Source organism: Cajanus cajan, chromosome 7 (genome assembly GCF_000230855.2).
Source record: "Cajanus cajan strain Asha chromosome 7, NIPB_CcT2T_4, whole genome shotgun sequence".
Classification (NCBI taxonomy): Eukaryota; Viridiplantae; Streptophyta; class Magnoliopsida; order Fabales; family Fabaceae; genus Cajanus; species Cajanus cajan.
This window is the reverse complement of record NC_138523.1, coordinates 2,752,194-2,770,153: the sequence shown is the minus strand read 5'-3', so window position 1 is coordinate 2,770,153 and position 17,960 is coordinate 2,752,194. Positions and strand designations below refer to the sequence as shown.

Sequence of the window (17,960 nt, the reverse complement as noted above, 5' to 3'; positions counted from 1 at the left end):
ATCTAAATGACAAAAAATTTTAACGACAATTTTTTTAAACGTTTGAAATTCTAATTTATAGGCCCATAATTGTTAATAAAAATAAAATTATATTTAATATTCTTTTAAAAAAGTGAGATCTCATCCAGTAAAAAATTTTCCCGGAGAGGATCATTCCGTGTAAGACTCCTCTTAATAACTATTAAAGGATATATATATTTTTTGGTATAATAACTATTAAAAGATGAAATTAAACATATAAAAAATATCTCCACTAAAAGTTAGTATGATCTATTAGTGTCACCGTCCATCGACAGTTGACAAGTTTTCCAGAGCCCACCAGCGTTGCCCGAACTTACCACACTTCTCTGTTCTCGGCCACTATCATCTATTTTCACCCTTTCTTTTCATCTAAATTACACAACTTGCCACTACCTTAGTGCCTTTCTTCTTCTTCTTCTTCTTTCTTATTGCTATTTCTCCCACTCACTCTCTTCTCGTCTCGCGTAATGTGATGTAACCCAAAATGGCTTCTCTTCAATTCCGTTACGTTCTCTCTCCTCTCGCGCCCGCGCTTCCGCTATTTTCCCGCACTTTCCCGCCTCGTTTTCCGGCAAAATTGCGCGTTTTCTCCGGCGCGCGGAGGAGGCGAGTTCTCGCGATTTGCTGCGCCTCGAAAACCGGTTCCCAGCTCGAGAGAGTCGCGGTTCCCGAGGACGATGAACGGCCTCCGTTCGATATCAATCTCGCGGTTATTCTCGCGGGCTTCGCCTTCGAAGCTTACACCACTCCCCCTGTATGTTTTTCCTTTTCGTTCTTTTCGTTTGGTTCCGGAGAAAGTGGAAGAAACTTTAGGCGAAAAGTGAGGATGTTTGAACTCAAATGGTTGTAATTGTAATTGAAATGCTAGACGATTTTATTTCGTCCTTTTTGTCCGGGTTGTTTAGTTCCTGGAATTATATTGATCGATCATTTTATAATGGAATTGTGACTTTGTTTAAATAGAGTTTGTTTGGATAAGGTTATTGCAAATACAATAGGAGAAGAAATCACAAGTAAAATGAAATAAGTTTCTATACTAAAGGTAGTTTATGCATAGATTTTTTTTTTATCCATCGGAATTACAACAAGATAGATGGAATCCGGAATTCAAATTTAAGACTTTGTGTTTAAGAGAATATAAGACTTTGTGCATTCTACCGTAACTTCCAATCTGCCGATCCTAGTTCTTGGAGAATTTAATGTAAGAGAGTAGTTTATGCATAGATTAAAAAAAAGTTTTGAAAGAATTAATATAAGGGAGCTCTTTCAAATTAACTTATACATATTTAGTTTATTGAAAAAATTATTTTAATTTATTTTTATATTTATGTAAAAGTTTTTCCGAAGTCAATTAACATATTTATAAATGCTTGTAAGGGAAAAAAGTAAGAAGGTAAAATGAATTGAGCTTCTCTCATAAGTTAAAGTCCACTTATGGATATCTAATCTCGAAGAAGTAAGATAAGAGTTTTTATTTGCAGAAGCAGATTTTATGTTGCAAGAGAAGTTCAATTCATTTTCATTCATAGTTTCTTTTCTTATAACTTATAAGTGTTTATGCTTTAAATTTTTGCTGATCTTCTAGTATCAAATTAGTCCCTAAACCCTAAAATTATGATGATTGATCATTTTGTTCCTGAAATTTAGAAAAAATAAATTTCGGTTCTTGGAATTGACAATTATTCCTGAGTTTGTCAATTTGATTCCTAATTGACAATCATTTTAGGCCCTAACTTTGGTGTACGTTATTTGATTTGGTCCTTTGTTTTGTTGCTTGTCAATTAATTTGATCTCTATGTCATAGACCAAATAGAGTAATGGTTGTCAAGTTGAAAGAGTAAATTGGTCGTCCCCTATTTATCTTGTTTGTGTATGCTATAAAACATGCAATGAACGAGAGTAGTTGTTACCATGTAAAAATTTAAAAATGTCACTGTGACCTTATATTTTTCTTGCTGTTTCTTCATGAGATTGTGGGTAGAATGGTATAAATTGGTCATAATGTTACGCTTGAGATGAGATAATTTTTTTTTAACAGTGTAATGAAAGTCATCTTCAAACCTTTTTTTTTTCTTCCCATTATAACATGTTTCAGGAAAACATGGGCAGGCGTGAAGTTGATGCTGCTGGTTGCAAGACAGTCTACCTTTCTGAGTAAGTGTCAATTGCCTTTCATGGTTGCACTTAGTTGTTCTTTCTGTCATCAGTTTAAAATATTCAAATGCATTTTTTATGGAATCCAATGGTGTCATTTGATCTATGTAGTTGCCCCTATCTAATCAAACAAGGCTTGTTGTATTTAATTTCAAGTTCCTTCCTCATTAAAATAATGGCATGTTTAACAATTTTTTTCCGGTATATACAGGGAATTTGTTCATGAAATTTATGATGGTCAACTCTTCATAAAGTTGAAAAAAGGGTTCAACTTTCCTGCCATGGATCCATGGGTTGGTTATCTTATTTAAATTTACTGCCCTGAATATAGCTCTGTGATGAGATGAAATGTGCACTACTTGTTATTTTTCCTTGTATCTGACAGTTATCCCTGCTGCCCCCAATTTTGTATCAAATTCATACAACTACTTATTTATCTATGATTTCTCTTATTGCTTGATATTTGATCTTCTTGTGTCATCCAGGGAACAAGTGACCCTTATGTGGTCATACAGATGGATTCTCAGACTGCTAAAAGCAATATCAAATGGGGGTGAGCTTGCATCTTATTTTTGTTTTGGCCATTTCACTTGTTCGAAAACCACCATCTAATGCTTAAAAAGAATTTAGTGGTCTGAATTGGTTATGGTTCAGAGTCAATGTCTCTGCAAAATTTGTACTATGTGACTTATTTAAAAATCATTCAACTTGTCCCTGGAAACATTTTTCTAATTTTCTGAATCCGGATTTTCATTTTCTTTCAAATTTGTGCATTAGCTAAGTTGAATCAAGAACATTATGTGGGGACCATTGTTTTTTATTTCATAAAATTCCCACTGAACGTGTCTCTTTCACCTTCTTTGCTAGAATTAAATGTCTTGACTTCAGTGGTACATTTATATACTGCTTTTTGAATTACTATCGTATTAAGTCGGTACATTGAGTTCATTGATGTGAAATTAATTAATGGCAGGACAAAAGAGCCAACATGGAATGAGGAGTTTACTTTTAATATTAAGCAGCCTCCAAGCCAACCTTTACAGGTAAACACATATGATCTCTCCCTCTCTCTTGCTTCTATGGACACATACATCATACATATTAGTGGAATGCACACTCGAAAGAATCCCTTCATAACAGATAAGTTGAAAGTGAATTGAAACTTGCATGGAATTGATTGGCATGTCTTGATTCACAAAATAATATAGTAAAACTAATCATTACTTTGTACTTATACTAAATAGATATGAATAAGCCCTTCTTTCAAAGTCTTCTATTTCTTGTATACTTGGACTACTTATTAGAACCTGATACAATTGACTTTAATTTGCTTCAGTGAACGTTCATAGTTGACTTGAAGTTAGGTTCTCTTCTTAACTTGATAGTTATGTGCTTCAGACCTATATCATACTCTATAGTAGATATGTGTCCAGACAATATTATCAATGGATGATACTCTCATGTTCATTGTGAGTGTGACTGTGAATTTAACTGCTACACTCATTAATTCTTATTCCGTACTTTTGGTCCCCAAATTATAATAATCCATAATTTTGGTCTAACCATCAAATTTGCATGTATTAACTGTTTTAATTTAGAAAAATTGCTCATGAAGAAAGTGATAACTCAGTGGTATTCAATCTATCATGTTATTGCATGAATTTGACAAAAAAAGAAGAAAAAAAAACTATCACCTTGGAGATTATGTATCAATGCATTATAGGTGTGCAAATTTGATGGTTGGATCAAAATTGGGAAACCAGAATTGCCTAATTAAAAATAGGAAGACCGGAATTGTGGATTAAGAATTAAAAGGGGACTAAAAGTACAATTTAGTCTAAAAAAATAAAGATTAAAAAGGGAAAATATGTATAAAATTACAAAGATATGCATAATTAATGCTAAAGAATTCAAATTTATTATTTAGTAAAACAGAAGTTAAGGGAATGTCCACTTTGGGCATTTTCTGTTTTCATTTTCATAGAAAATAAAAAATGGTAGTGAAAATATATTTGATTTGATTTTAGAAAATGTTTCCTTTAAAATCAAATTTAAAATTCATCCCAAATAAAAAAAAAATTCAAAAAATAAAAAAAAATGCAACTTCTGCAGCCAGCCATGTCTTCCTTGCGTCTGGGTGCATTCAGATGCTAGAATTGCCCCTAGCGAGCTCTAGTTCCAATCCAGTTACTTTGCTGGTGGCAATTTACTCTTTAACTGATTCCAAGCATGTGTTGTTTCATGCAACCTCTATTTGTTGAAGTGTGAGCAAGTGTCTTTTTTGTGAAGTGCAAGTGATGACATGTGAATGGCAAAGGTCCATGAACCACCACAAGTCCACAACATACTGTAAATATGAAATGGGGACCTTCTTTTTGTTGCCAAGTAGCCTCTAGAAGACCCAGTGATCCTTTTGGTGGAAGATCACATGAACAAGGAAGCGGTTTGTCATTTTGAAATTAGGAAGTCAAATAAACATTTTATAAACCTTGAAAAATTGAAAATGAAAACAAAAAATGAAAATAGAAAACATGTTCTCAAACTTTGTCATTATTCCTTAAGGAAGAGAGGACACTAAGAGATGTAACCACTCTCAAGAAAATGAACTTCAATTTAATATATAGGGGTTGGATTAAAATCTTGGTAAAGTTAGATAGACATCACCTAACCATATGTGTGAACCTGCACAAGTGGCAACATCTAACTGTAGGTGCTGGCATGACTGATTGTGACCTGACAGTGTTAGTTGTGCCAGTATGAACACATGCACTTCTAGTGATATGCAAGGGTTACTAGCTTCACTTGTATATTTGATGTTTATTATGTTAGTTAAACTTGAGGATTACTGTGTTATTCTGCCTACAACCCCAGAGGAATTAATCATCTTTTACCATATATAGTTTACATGGTGATGTAAAGTTCTCTTGTATTCCTCTTCATGAGGCAGTAGTCCATTTGCGTTTCTTGTCCTTTTTTATGCTCTCTGACTTCTGATTGCTAGTAATAAAAGTTGTATGTCATATAATTATATAACATAATAAATGATAAATGGAATGCATAAAGTTATTTATAACATATGTAGATTTTTAATTTCTGTTTGACATTCCGCTCATCCTTATTGTGCTAATTATAACTTCATCCCATGTTTAAATTTCCACCCTCCTTTACTGTTTCTCTTAAAGTCATTATGTCATAGTGCAGATTGTATTGTCTTATAAATTAATCAAACACTTGCTTTGAGGTATTATTATCTGAATATAGAAAAGAAAAATCGTAAAAATATATGTTCAAAAATAAAATTATCTTGAAAAGATCATGTCAATCTTCTAACAACTGGTTTTATATCTTAGGTTGCAGCTTGGGATGCAAACCTTGTGACTCCTCACAAACGCATGGGGAATGCAGGTGTTGATCTGGAATGGCTTTGTGATGGTGAGGACCAGAAAATCTTGTGACATATAGTTGGTGCAGTGTTGAAAGACTCTTATGTTGCTTAAAATTTTCTTATGGGTTGAATTTCTGCTCTATTTTCTTTCATACTTGTTCAACCGACATGATTATGTGGAATTTTAACATTGATAAAAGTAGTGTAAAAAATTAATTACAATTTTTTTTACACCACTTACAAATTTAATTAGAAGTGCATAAAATTTATATTTATGGTTACACTTATGGCTGCAAAAATGCATTTGTTAAAGGAGATGTGCATGAAATTCTGGTCGAGTTGGAAGGAATGGGTGGTGGCGGAAAGGTTCAGCTGGAGGTATGTTTCTTTTATTGGAAGAGAATAAAACCCAATAATAGTGATTTATATTATGGGGAAAAGTTATTCACCATTTGAATTTTAGTGGACAGCATGATGTCTATGCAGTTTAATTCATGTATAGTTTAGTGGAAAAATTCTGTATCTATGTTGTAAGTTGTTAAAATGTCATATGCCAATATATAATTACATGTTTTATCACTTGCATTGAACTGTTTCATCTTAAATGATCTTGTATTTTTTTAATAAATCTATAGGTTTTAATGAAAATTATAACTTTTTCTTGAAGTTCATTCAAGATTTTTGAGATGAGCTATATGCTTAATTTGGTGTAAATGCAGTTGTGTAAATAATGCAAGGTTACATTTTAATAATTCATAATTTTTTATTTTTGTAATAAATTTTGGATTTTAGGTCAAATATAAAACCTATGATGAAATTGATGAAGAGAAAAGATGGTGGAAGATACCTTTTGTTTTAGACTTTCTAAAGATAAAGGGTTTTGATTCTGCATTCAGAAAGGTTATTGGTTCTGATTCAGTACAGGCCCGTCAATTTGTGGAATATGCATTTGGGCAGTTAAAGTCTTTTAACAATTCATCTCTTCTGAAGGGTCAGATGTCTGATATTAATAATGATAAGCATGACACTGAAGCTGCTTCTATTTTCAATTTTCCTTCTAACGAAGCTGCTAGTTCTGAAGCCTCTAGTGAAGCCTGCAGTGAACAGAGGAACTCAAAGGAATTTCACAAACATGAGAGTGATGCTGAAAATGGACATGCTTCTGAATCATCAACAAAGTTTAGTGAGGAAGAGATGTCAAATCAAATTTTTTGGAGGAATTTTGCTAATGTTATTAATTCTAATATTGGTCAAAAGCTAGGTCTTTATGTGCCTGAGAAATTTAAGTGGGATGGATTGGAGTTTTTAAACAAAATTGGCTCACAGTCACAAAATATGGCTGAAAGCTTTTATGTTCAATCTGGACTTGCAATACCTGAAGGCAAAGATGATACAAATGATAAAACAAGTGACCAATCTACCATTGCTGCAATTCAGTCTTCACTTCCAGAGGTGAAAAAAGCAACACAGAATTTGATGAGGCAGACTGAGTCAATTTTAGGAGGTTTAATGCTTTTGACTGCAACAGTTTCCAAAATAAAAGATGAAGGGCTTTCTTCAGAAGAGAGGAAAATTAAAGAAGATTCTACCAAAGCAGGAGGTGATGGTATAGAATATACTTCTAGTCAGAATTTTCCTAGCTCACAAAATGGATTAGTGTTAGATGATAAAAAAACTGAAGAGATGAAAGAACTTTTTTCTACTGCTGAAAGTGCCATGGAGGCTTGGGCAATGCTGGCCACTTCACTGGGCCAACCTAGTTTTATTAAGTCTGAGTTTGAAAAATTATGTTTCTTAGATAATGCATCCACAGACACACAGGTGTTTTGTTATATCCATTCCTCTTCTATAAATCAACTTTACTTCTTTATTTTTTATGAACTTTTTAATTGGTAATGTAACATCCGAGAATCTATGTGATATATTGCCAATATCTTATTCCATGCACTGCTTTCTATTTTCTAAGTCATTAGAACTTTCAGGTTGCAATTTGGCGTGATTCTGCACGGAGAAGGTTAGTGGTTGCTTTTAGGGGAACAGAACAGGTAGTTCACATTCTTGTTTGTTTTGGTGGAATACTATTTCTGGTTTGAGTTAAAAATGCTTATACTTTTGATTTTTCAGTCTCAATGGAAGGACTTGAGAACTGATCTAATGCTTGTGCCAGCCGGGTAACATTCATTTCCAACATAGTTGTGACTTGTTTAGTGTGTGTTTAGATTATAGTTTACAAAATGGAGTTTGGTTGAATATAATTTTTTGAACTTAAGTTTAGCTAAGTTAGTATAACTTGATTTATGTTTGGATACTTTTATTAAAATGAAACGTGTTTGGATGATATTAATCAAAAGCACTTTTAAATGTATAATTACTCAAATGGGTATGAATTTTATAATGTGATTATAGTATTACTTATTTCATTATTTTTTTATATATATTTGAAGTGACAATATATTATTATTCCAATTCAAAAAAAATTGGTACTAATATTATAAATTAGAAAAACAAGTTTATGAATAATGTTACAATATATAAATAAAAATATAATTTTCAAGTGTGCTTTAACAACTTAAAATAACCAGAACACCAATTTATTCAATAATAATAATAATAATTGAAAAGTCACCTGGTAAAAAGAAAATGAACCAGTCCACTAATTAAAATAGAGAAACCTGATTTATAAAAGCCTATGCAAGAAGTTGGTGTGGGTAATTTTGTCTCTATAATATTATGAAATTTAAAATGCTTGAAACTGGTTAGGTTTAACGGAAACCCAAGGAATGGGTAGCTTTGGGCCCAAGCCCAACTAACTTTTAGGAGATAATAACATTCAGTTCAATAGGATACTGAGTTTCCAAACAAAGGTACAACTTTCTATGAAAGAATAATGTGTGTTGGGGTGTTCAAACGGGTAACCAAAAACAGTCTTAGTTCAGTGTTAAAATAATATTTGGCCAACAAAAGTCACTTCTCACAAGTACAGATTAATCTTTGGTTGTTACCTTTGGACACTGCCTGGACCGTGTCTATGGACCTAAAAAAACACACCCTTAGTGGTTTGGTTTAAATTTTGGCTATGAAAGTTGTTGTTTTCTGGTCGCTATATCTATCTTTTTTTTTTTTTCTTTCTAGTATCTCACCACTTTGATATAGTTTTAATTTTGTGAGAAATTATGCCTGTATGATATTTGATTGTGTAATTATGTTAGACACTTAGACGCTGCTTAATATTTTTGTGTGATATATTTGACTTTAAAACAAAATAATTGGTAAAAAAATTGAAAGAGATTAAATTAAAAATAAGGAATAAAAGTTATAGAAAGCAATATATGCATGTTTTGGGGACAGCAGCCAGAAAGATATTTTATCTACTTCATTATTGAAAAAACACATAATTGTTTTTGTTGTTGTTATTGACTATTATTACTTCAAAAAGTTAATAAAATTCTCAATTATTCATATTCTGTCATTCTGTTAGTTTTTGAGATTATGCCATTTTAGAGGCCCTCAAAAAATATCCATTGGTTCTATGTCAATCATAATTAATTTAGGGATTGAACTAAAATGCTTTTGATTTTACCAGATAATTTTATTCCACAACTAACTTTGATATGACTTCGATAGGCTAAATCCTGAAAGGATAGGTGGAGATTTCAAGCAAGAGGTTCAAGTATGTTGACTGTTGGCAGGTTTATATGTGTCAGACATGTTTAGATTTCTAGAAGGCTTTGAGAACATAAGATTCATCCATTGTTCATGGTTCTATGATTATTGCAGGTTCACAGTGGTTTTCTAAGTGCTTATGATTCAGTAAGGACCAGGATCATTTCTTTAATTCGACTTGCAATTGGTTATGTGTAAGTTGTTCTTGTTAAGAATGTTTATCACACCAAGCACACTGCCTTAAAAATCATTCTGTATTTCTTAGAATATTTTGAAAATTCCTTTGCTTTCTAACTTGAAGCTTTTAAAGTGAGTCATCAAGTGTTTTTATGAATCATGTGACATAAATGAATTACATATTGTAATGAACAGGCTACACCAAAAGCATAAGTTTTGGGTGTACATTACATCTCTAAACACCTCACTAGAGCCCATTGGACTTGAAGTTTTGCTGGCCCCTTTTTAGCATTTGTTGAAATGTTTTTAATTTAGAAGAATGGGGTGGGGTTGAAGGGTTGAAATCCTAACTACTTAGTTAATGAGGCTTTGATACAATGTCACGAGCCATCCGATAAGTTAAGCTGTTAAGGTGAAGGCACATGAATGATTCTCAAACAGAACATTTCAATATTTTCCTTGACTTTTCTCCTGAAGAAAGTAGTGAGGATCACAAATTGCCTGCTGGATTGAATCGCCAATTTATTCAAATTCTGCTTATGCTGTTCTGTATGATTTGGCACAAATTTTCCTCATAAAGCCTTTAAGTATTGACACATAATGTTGATTAAGTTCATTGTCTTTTACATGTTACTATGTGATAGGTTCTATATTAGGTTACAATTTTGAATTAGGCAGTTATTACTAAGGAGGTGACTGTTATAGTGTTATACACATGGTTTGGCAGGCTTGGAGAAGGGAATTAAGGTGTCAGTTAGTTGCTTCTGGTGTTTGAAGGAGGAAACTCCTCTGTAATCAGAAACCCTTGTGTGTTGAGTTCCTGTATGGAAATCTAGTCAATAAACCGGATTGTTTCCGTGATACAAATACTGTTTTGTGTTTCTAATTATTGAGTCCAACAGAAGTCAATAGTACATCTCAAAATCATATTTCACATTAACAAACAAAAAGTACTTTTTGTGACAGAAATGATAACTCTGAGCCACTCCACAAATGGCATGTTTATGTGACTGGTCATAGTTTGGGTGGTGCATTGGCAACCTTGCTTGCTCTTGAACTTTCATCTAATCAATTAGTGAAGTAAGTTTATTATTTCTCTCAAGCATTTCTTCCATTTATAATTTGTTTTAAGTTTTTTTTTCTTTTTTTTTTTTTTATATGCAAATGGGCATGCATTAACATGTGTTTATGGACCAAATGTTTTATTTAGATTAATTAATTCTACTGTATGTTATACTCATTATGTTAAATATTATGCATCTGGGTTTTGTACCTACCAATTAAGCTTATATCTGCTGTGGTGTGTTGTCAGTAGTGATGGTTCTTTATATTTTTAGTAGAAAAGAGGGATAAGGAGAAAGGAAGAGTCATATTTTGAGCATGAATTGCCTGTTTTATAATTTTCTCAAATAATTTTTTCATTGGTGAAATTGTCCTTTACATCAATGATGTATCCATACATTATATGCAGATAGCTACCACTGAAATTTGCTAATATTATTTACCCCTTGTATTTCCTAAATTTCCTCCCTATTTAGCCTGCATCTTGAAATGTAGCATGTAGTTTAAATTGGAGGTCTTGTACTTTTTGGGATTTTTTATTAATGAGTCAATAATCAATAACTTCCATTTGGGTATCTATACTATACATAACAATAGGCTGGATCAAGGTACCCCATTGAAGAAGTTTATGAAACTATGAGGACCCATTAAAAATTCGCTAAAAGTATACAAACTGCAAATTAATTTACCATAATATTTACGTTGCAGATTAATTTACCATAATATTTACATTCACTCTTTCTGCCCCATTTTAAATTTATGGTAGTTATTGACTTACTGTATGCAATAATCATTTCTTTGTCTACCAGGCGTGGAGCAATTTCTATTACTATGTATAACTTTGGTTCTCCTAGGGTTGGCAACAAAAGATTTGCAGAAGTTTATAATGAGGTTGGATAATAGTATAACTATTTTGTTAATGTTGTTTTTATTGCCTTGTTTAATGCTATATTGAATTTATTATCTATTGTGTCCTTAGCATTTCTAAATTTTGAACCAACCTGTATAACCTGGAGGCATTTTGTCTTCTCAATTATCATGTTGTTGACTTGTTTGTTTCTCTTTCTACATGTGTAAAACAGCTGACTGTTTTCTTCCTCTATCTTCAGAGAGTTAAAGATAGCTGGCGAGTTGTGAATCACAGAGATATTATACCTACCGTTCCTAGGTTAATGGGTTATTGTCATGTAGAGCGACCTGTATTTCTTGCTGCAGGGGTTTTGAGAAATTCCCTAGTGAGTGGTTATTATAATGCTTTGTGCACACATACCTCTATTTTAAATTAAAATATATGAATAAAATCTTTTCTGTATCATCTACTGTCGTCAGGCTTTTGTTGACAATTTTAATAGCCTTATTGATTTGGCTATAAATGGAAATATTCAAGGAAAATGACTCAAATGGAGTTCTTAGTAAAAATAGTAGAAACAATTAACCACTTAAGTGGTTGATTGGGTCCATAAGTGGTTCATTATTTACCACTGGTGAGCATTGGCAACCAATCTGGTAGTTAGCTATCCTGAAACTGTAAACATTTTTGCCAAATTTTCTTACCTTATGATTTTCCCTGTTCATTATTAATTAAGCTTATTATAATATGAATAATTACCACATTTTTGTTTCCATTATGTCTTAAGCATACGTGCTTTTGGATGCTGTTTCTTAAACAATCAATGAATGAAAGCATCAGGCAGATTAGAAACAGTATAAATTGAGATCATGTTTAATTCGTTAGATATCGTTGAATAATTTGAATGTTTTCAGGATAAATTTGTCACCATCTATCAGGAACTCTGTGTTCTCTTTATGTATATAAATTAATATATTATTTTCGGTCATACTGGCGTCAGTTCAGATGAAATTTACACTCTTATCAACAGCATGACAGTGCACATGAAAGTTGTTTGATTAAGACACGAATGATTTCTTGATTTTAAATGGATTGGACACTTTCTGATGTATACTTTTACTAACTAATATATCAAATGCATGTTATCCAGGAAAACAAGGATATACTGGGAGATGGTTATGAAGGTGATGTTCTCGGGGAATCAACACCAGATGTTATAGTCAGTGAATTTGTATGTTTCTTCTCTTTTAACTTTCAAGTAAATGATTATTCTGTTCTTATCCCCAAATTCACTTATATGCATTTTGATTTCACATGCATATTACATGTTATATTCCAAACCGATAATAAGGGTTTGTTTGTTTGTGCATTTAAGGAAAAAATCAAATTTTTTTTATTTTGTAAAGAAAAATGAATTTAAAAGACATGATTAAATTTTTTTTGTGATAATTGGATTTTTCTTTTAAAAAACAGTAACAGTCTCAGGAATTTTAATGTTTTTCTCTAAAGCTAGAAAGTAACTTCTAAAACAAAGCAATGACATCAAAGTGTGTTAGGATATAGAATAAAGGGAATTAGAATAGTTATTAGTTAGAAAGATATCATGGGCTAGGCCCATCACATCTATAAATAGGAGGTTACTTGGTAGAGGGGAAGATTCAGATTTGTTCACATTTGTAAATTGAGCATTAGCTCTTTGTGAAACGAGAAATCCTTTGTGAAGGGGAAACCCTTGGAGGAGATATTTCTCTCCTATTTTTTGTTCTTTTCAACATATTCAATAAAATCTTTCTTTTCTTTATCTTTCCTAATTCTTGGTTCCTAACAAAGTGTTTTTTTCTTCAAAACTTATCCTACTAATACATGGGCTTAGCAAGGATACGCTCTCATGCATTTCACTCGCCTCACTTATATCATTGATGTCACATGAGAATTGATAATTCCTAACGGATTATTTGTCATTCAAATCACAGTTTCTATCTGATTGTAGACACGATACATTTATTGAGAAGTTAAAAATTAATACATAATTTCATAGTATTTTTTGGCTTGTCTTGGAGTTCTCTGACTAGGTTTGCAGCTGTACTTTTAGAATATCAATCACGTCTCTCTTTAAAAGGCTGGGTTTTTGCATCTCTTTTAAGTTTTAATGTAAAGAAATTCTATGTAATTAATATCTCACTTGGCTTTTGCAGATCAGATAATCATTGTCCACTTTTGGTTCCATTTATTTTTCATTTCCATAAAAGCATTTTTTATATAGTTCTCTGTTGATTGAATGCACGTTTTACATCATGCTTTAAAATTTTAAGTAAACCCATCATCATTTTCTACTCTAATGTTGTGTCTTAAAATTTACTGTTTAACATCAAAGAAAAGAGCAAGATATTAACCAGTTGATCATGTTCTTATTTTTGTTCCTACAATTTGTCAAACGCAAGATTGATATGATAGATAGTTTCGTCTTCTTGATCAATCAAAATATCATTTTTGAAGAAGTTATTGATTAGTGCAAGTGTACGTAGTTTTATACTAATGCCAATTTACTCTGTATCCCTGACATTAAGGCATGATATGGTACTTGGAAATTATAAATCCTGGCTCTGCCCCCTGTTGTAGCATATATTTATCCTTTGGTTCTAACTCGATAGATCTTCCCCGTAATAATTGAATTCTTCTCAATCTACTGAAATGTGCTATTTTTATCACGTTGACATATTCTTCCTTTTAAGAATTTAGAGTTGGTCTTTCTTATGTGTTCACCATTTCCAATTTTGACGTGTCCAGTTGAAGGGTGAGAAGGAGCTTATTGAGAGGTTGTTACAAACTGAAATAAATATATTCCGCTCAATCAGAGATGGAAGTGCTCTGATGCAGCATATGGAGGATTTCTATTACATAACGTTACTAGAGGTACAGTGCATTCTCTTTAAACTATTTAATGTATTACTTACCTAATTCTTCCATTCTGCTGGTAGTTATTACCATTCTTGTCTGATTTTAGTGGTAGTTTAGCTTACTTGGAAAAAAAGGTCTTTGGGGGGAATTACTGATTAAGTAGTTCAGATGGATTTTTCTTAAAGTAGGCGTATAATAGGAATATTAAAAGAATGAAATATATGAAATGACATTTTTCTGTCTTTTACTGCTTTATTTCTTTTAAGGAAAAAATAAATTTCTTAAGAACTGACAAATGCCTATTTTGATATTCTTTCTGGCTTTTTCAAATTATTCATCATTCAGTTTAGGTGTATGATAAACTCCTTGCCATGATTATATTGATTTTTATATATAACAAATATCAACTAATATGTTGTGGGTATCCATTTTAAGTATTACGTATGCTTTGATTCACACGGTACAGCACGATATTTCGTTGTTGGTTATATTACCCATCTTGAGATATGGAAATGTATAAAGTTGTTTCAGCTAAATTTGTAGGAACTTCTTCATCCTCTTTTGTGAGATTTAATAATCAAAGATAATTTGAATTGGATGTTATGTTAGTCCTCCAAAGATACAAGTGACATTTATTCGGTCCTCGAGAAAGTAACTTTAATTTTGTCCTTCAATTTTGAAAGTGACATCAAAATTTTCCTTTTGTTCTGGACTTAATGGAACAATTGGTGTTCACAGGTTAAATTGATGTCCATTTTCTTTATAGAATCAAAATGATGTCGTTTTCTATGATTAAAGATCATATTGATGTTCAACTTTGTTTAGAGGACCAATTTGCATCACTAGTATCTTAAGGGACTAAAATAGGAATTGACTGCTTTTTTAGTGATGTCATTATGCAATTTCCTTTTTATATATAGTTAGTTCATTCTTTTTTCTTTCTGCTGTTAACGTATGGCACTGTGTTATTAATTATTTCAGAATGTAAGATCAAATTACCAAGTTGTCTCAAGGTCAGAACAGGATCAAAACTATAGCATATAATAAACCAAGGGTCTGCCCTTACAAGGCTGAACAGCAGAAGTCTTCCATGCTCGACTTGAAGTATGTTTGAGCATATATTTATTTGAGGCCACTTTTATTGCAGCCAATTCTTTACTGGCATGGTAGGTTGTACTCTCTGTTAACTGTAATATTTGCATTTTGCTTACCTTTTAAAAAGCTGTAAAAATCTTCTCGTTGGGTTGTGCAATAGTTGCGCATAATTCACTAAAAGTAGTTATTTATTCTTTTCCTCATCAAGGAAACAACTTGAATGTGGCTATATGTGGCATGGTTAACATTCTCTGAAGAACATTTTCAGTTTTATTTATTAAATTTAAATGTATTGGCAGCGAGCAAGATGGCAGCAATGCAGTATATTCAGTATAGTTTGCAAATGGAGCTGAAAGGAATGATGAGTTGCTGGCGACTGCAAGGAACGAAAATTCCAAACAAAATTTATAGTTTTAGTATTGTAGTTATTTGCCTTGTGATGATAGAAATTGATGTTATAGCATGCGTGACGCGTCAAATAGTCAAAGATAGACTTGTAGTGTGTCATGTCCAATTATTGTTTTGAACTCGAGCATTTATAGTCTCCCAAAATGTAACATGCTGTAAATATGCTTATATCAAGTGTTTTCATTCTTTTTCTTGGGACTAACATTTTTATTGGATTGTGTTGTATTCATTATATAATGTTGAAAGATTCGGTTATTGTTGAGATGAACTATATACTCCAAGTAAGGAGTCTCTAATTTTTTACAGTAGATTCATTTGGGAGGAGTCTTAAGCAATTTTAAGAGGATAATCCGTGTTGCTGGTATTTATTTGGACCACGTTACCATTTCCTAAAGAAGTGATAAAAGATGCGCGGAAAACACTAATTTTGCTATGATTAATTATTAACAAAATTGGAGGTGAACGAGAAATTAGAGGAACCGATCCGAATGTTCGAGTTGAACAAAACTGCACCACAAAAAAAAATCAATATTTTAGCAAATATATCACCAAGTTATTTCAAGGGAACATGCAAACTAGCTCAGTGAGAAACTTATTCGAACTTGCCTAAATCTTTTTTTTTTTTTCATGACTCAACTCGAGAACAACCTGATGCAGTTTAGATAATACACAATGTTGAATCGTATACACAACATGGTAAACACTCGAAATTCAAATACATCAATAAGATTCAAAATATTGTAAGCCTTCATCCCACTACACCTCCCCTCACATGCATCTTTACATATCAAAACTATAGATAAGCGCTGAAGTATAATCAGAATGAGATGTTCACATAATGTGAATTAAAAAACATTACAAACAGCCCCTCTAAGTTCCCAAGCGAACCATCTGCTATAATGCTTCCTTGGGTCATAAAAACATGCTTGTATTATCTTTATATCTTCAAAAACAATCAATTTACAAAGCAACAATTCCTTTAGAAACTAATTTCCAAGAGGGAGCTGGCCCCTCTGAGGTGAGCATTTCACTTTAGATGACAGTAAATGAGAAATCAACAATCAATATTATGCTAGATTTTAACAAATCATTAACATGTTACAATATTAACAGTTAATTTTCTCATGAATAACTGATGAATTTTAACCTACTACAGCTAGAAGCATCCTTCACATCCTACATTTATAACAGTGCCTCACTAAAACATTCAGCAGAAAAATGCATCTCTAGTTTATTTGATTTAAAATTCAAGATAATCTTAAATTCTTAACTCACTGAAATTCAATAATAGATACACTTCATCTTTGTTTTTTTTTCCACTCGCTTTAAAGAAAAACCGAAGAACTTTTTCCCAGGTAGATTAAGCTCTGCCACAAAACCCACTAAAACAGAACAAACACTCAAGCAAAACCAAGAACGAATAACCAAGACTAACAGAAACACCATCAGAGAAAAAAAAGCAAAAAAAAAAAGAAGAAACAACACAATAATCATATACACCAAAAGAATAAAAACATTAAACAGCAAAAATCAAAACAACCCATAAAAGAAATTGTAGAAAAGAGGGCGAATCATGACGAAAGAGCCATCCATCATATTAACGCGATAATCCCAGAGAGAAATTACATATTTTTTTCTCCATGATGGAGAAGAAAATACAAGATACCGAAAGCCTAAGTGAGAAATTATTGAAGGCGAAAGGCATTGACGAGGAAAGGGGTGTTAGTTGATATCAGAATCATCGAAATCGTCTTGGAAGGTGTTGAAGAAATCGGCGTCGGCGAGTTTGTTGTCGGCGGCCATGACGCCCTCGGCGAAGATCTCGAGAGGGTCGACGTCGTCCACATCCATAGCCATCGCCGATACCTGCTCTTCCATCTCTCCGAACAATTCCATTGCTCTCATCATCTCTCTCTCTCTAATCACTCGGAGCGACAAATTAGGGTTTTATATGAACCAAGCGATGCTCAGAAAAAAAACACGTCGTTTTGGTCACTGCATTAACTCTAGTGTTTTTTTAACACAGGTTCCAGATCATAAACACGGTGTATTACAACGTTTAATTGAAATTTATAATAATCATTATTATTTTATCTCAATTTCTATTTTGTTTTCAAATTTTTAAATAAAACATAAAGGTACAGAATATTTCTCCACTGATGACTAGTTAAATAAAAAATATAATAAATGAGACAACTCTTTATGATAATCGTTTTTAGTTTTTATTTTTACATAAATTATTTTTCT

General features: G+C 32.3%; 2 protein-coding genes across 2 annotated transcripts; one reads left to right on the top strand and one right to left on the bottom strand.

The window, feature by feature from the left end:
* Window positions 1–300: 300 nt before the first annotated feature.
* Window positions 301–15,981, top strand: LOC109818936 (putative triglyceride lipase). The gene is made up of 19 exons (XM_020384490.3): window positions 301–775; window positions 2,117–2,175; window positions 2,387–2,468; window positions 2,661–2,728; window positions 3,149–3,218; window positions 5,526–5,607; window positions 5,874–5,938; window positions 6,353–7,381; window positions 7,543–7,605; window positions 7,685–7,731; window positions 9,185–9,230; window positions 9,338–9,417; window positions 10,367–10,480; window positions 11,272–11,353; window positions 11,572–11,697; window positions 12,463–12,543; window positions 14,100–14,225; window positions 15,192–15,376; window positions 15,605–15,981. The coding sequence occupies exons 1-18, from the start codon at window positions 506–508 to the stop codon at window positions 15,252–15,254; spliced, it is 2,553 nt and encodes an 850-aa protein (XP_020240079.2). The 5' UTR covers window positions 301–505; the 3' UTR covers window positions 15,255–15,376; window positions 15,605–15,981.
* Window positions 15,982–17,284: 1,303 nt separating this feature from the next.
* Window positions 17,285–17,718, bottom strand: SMAP1 (small acidic protein 1). Its single transcript, XM_020384503.3, has one exon. The coding sequence runs from the start codon at window positions 17,619–17,621 to the stop codon at window positions 17,436–17,438; it is 186 nt and encodes a 61-aa protein (XP_020240092.1). The 5' UTR covers window positions 17,622–17,718; the 3' UTR covers window positions 17,285–17,435.
* Window positions 17,719–17,960: the final 242 nt, after the last annotated feature.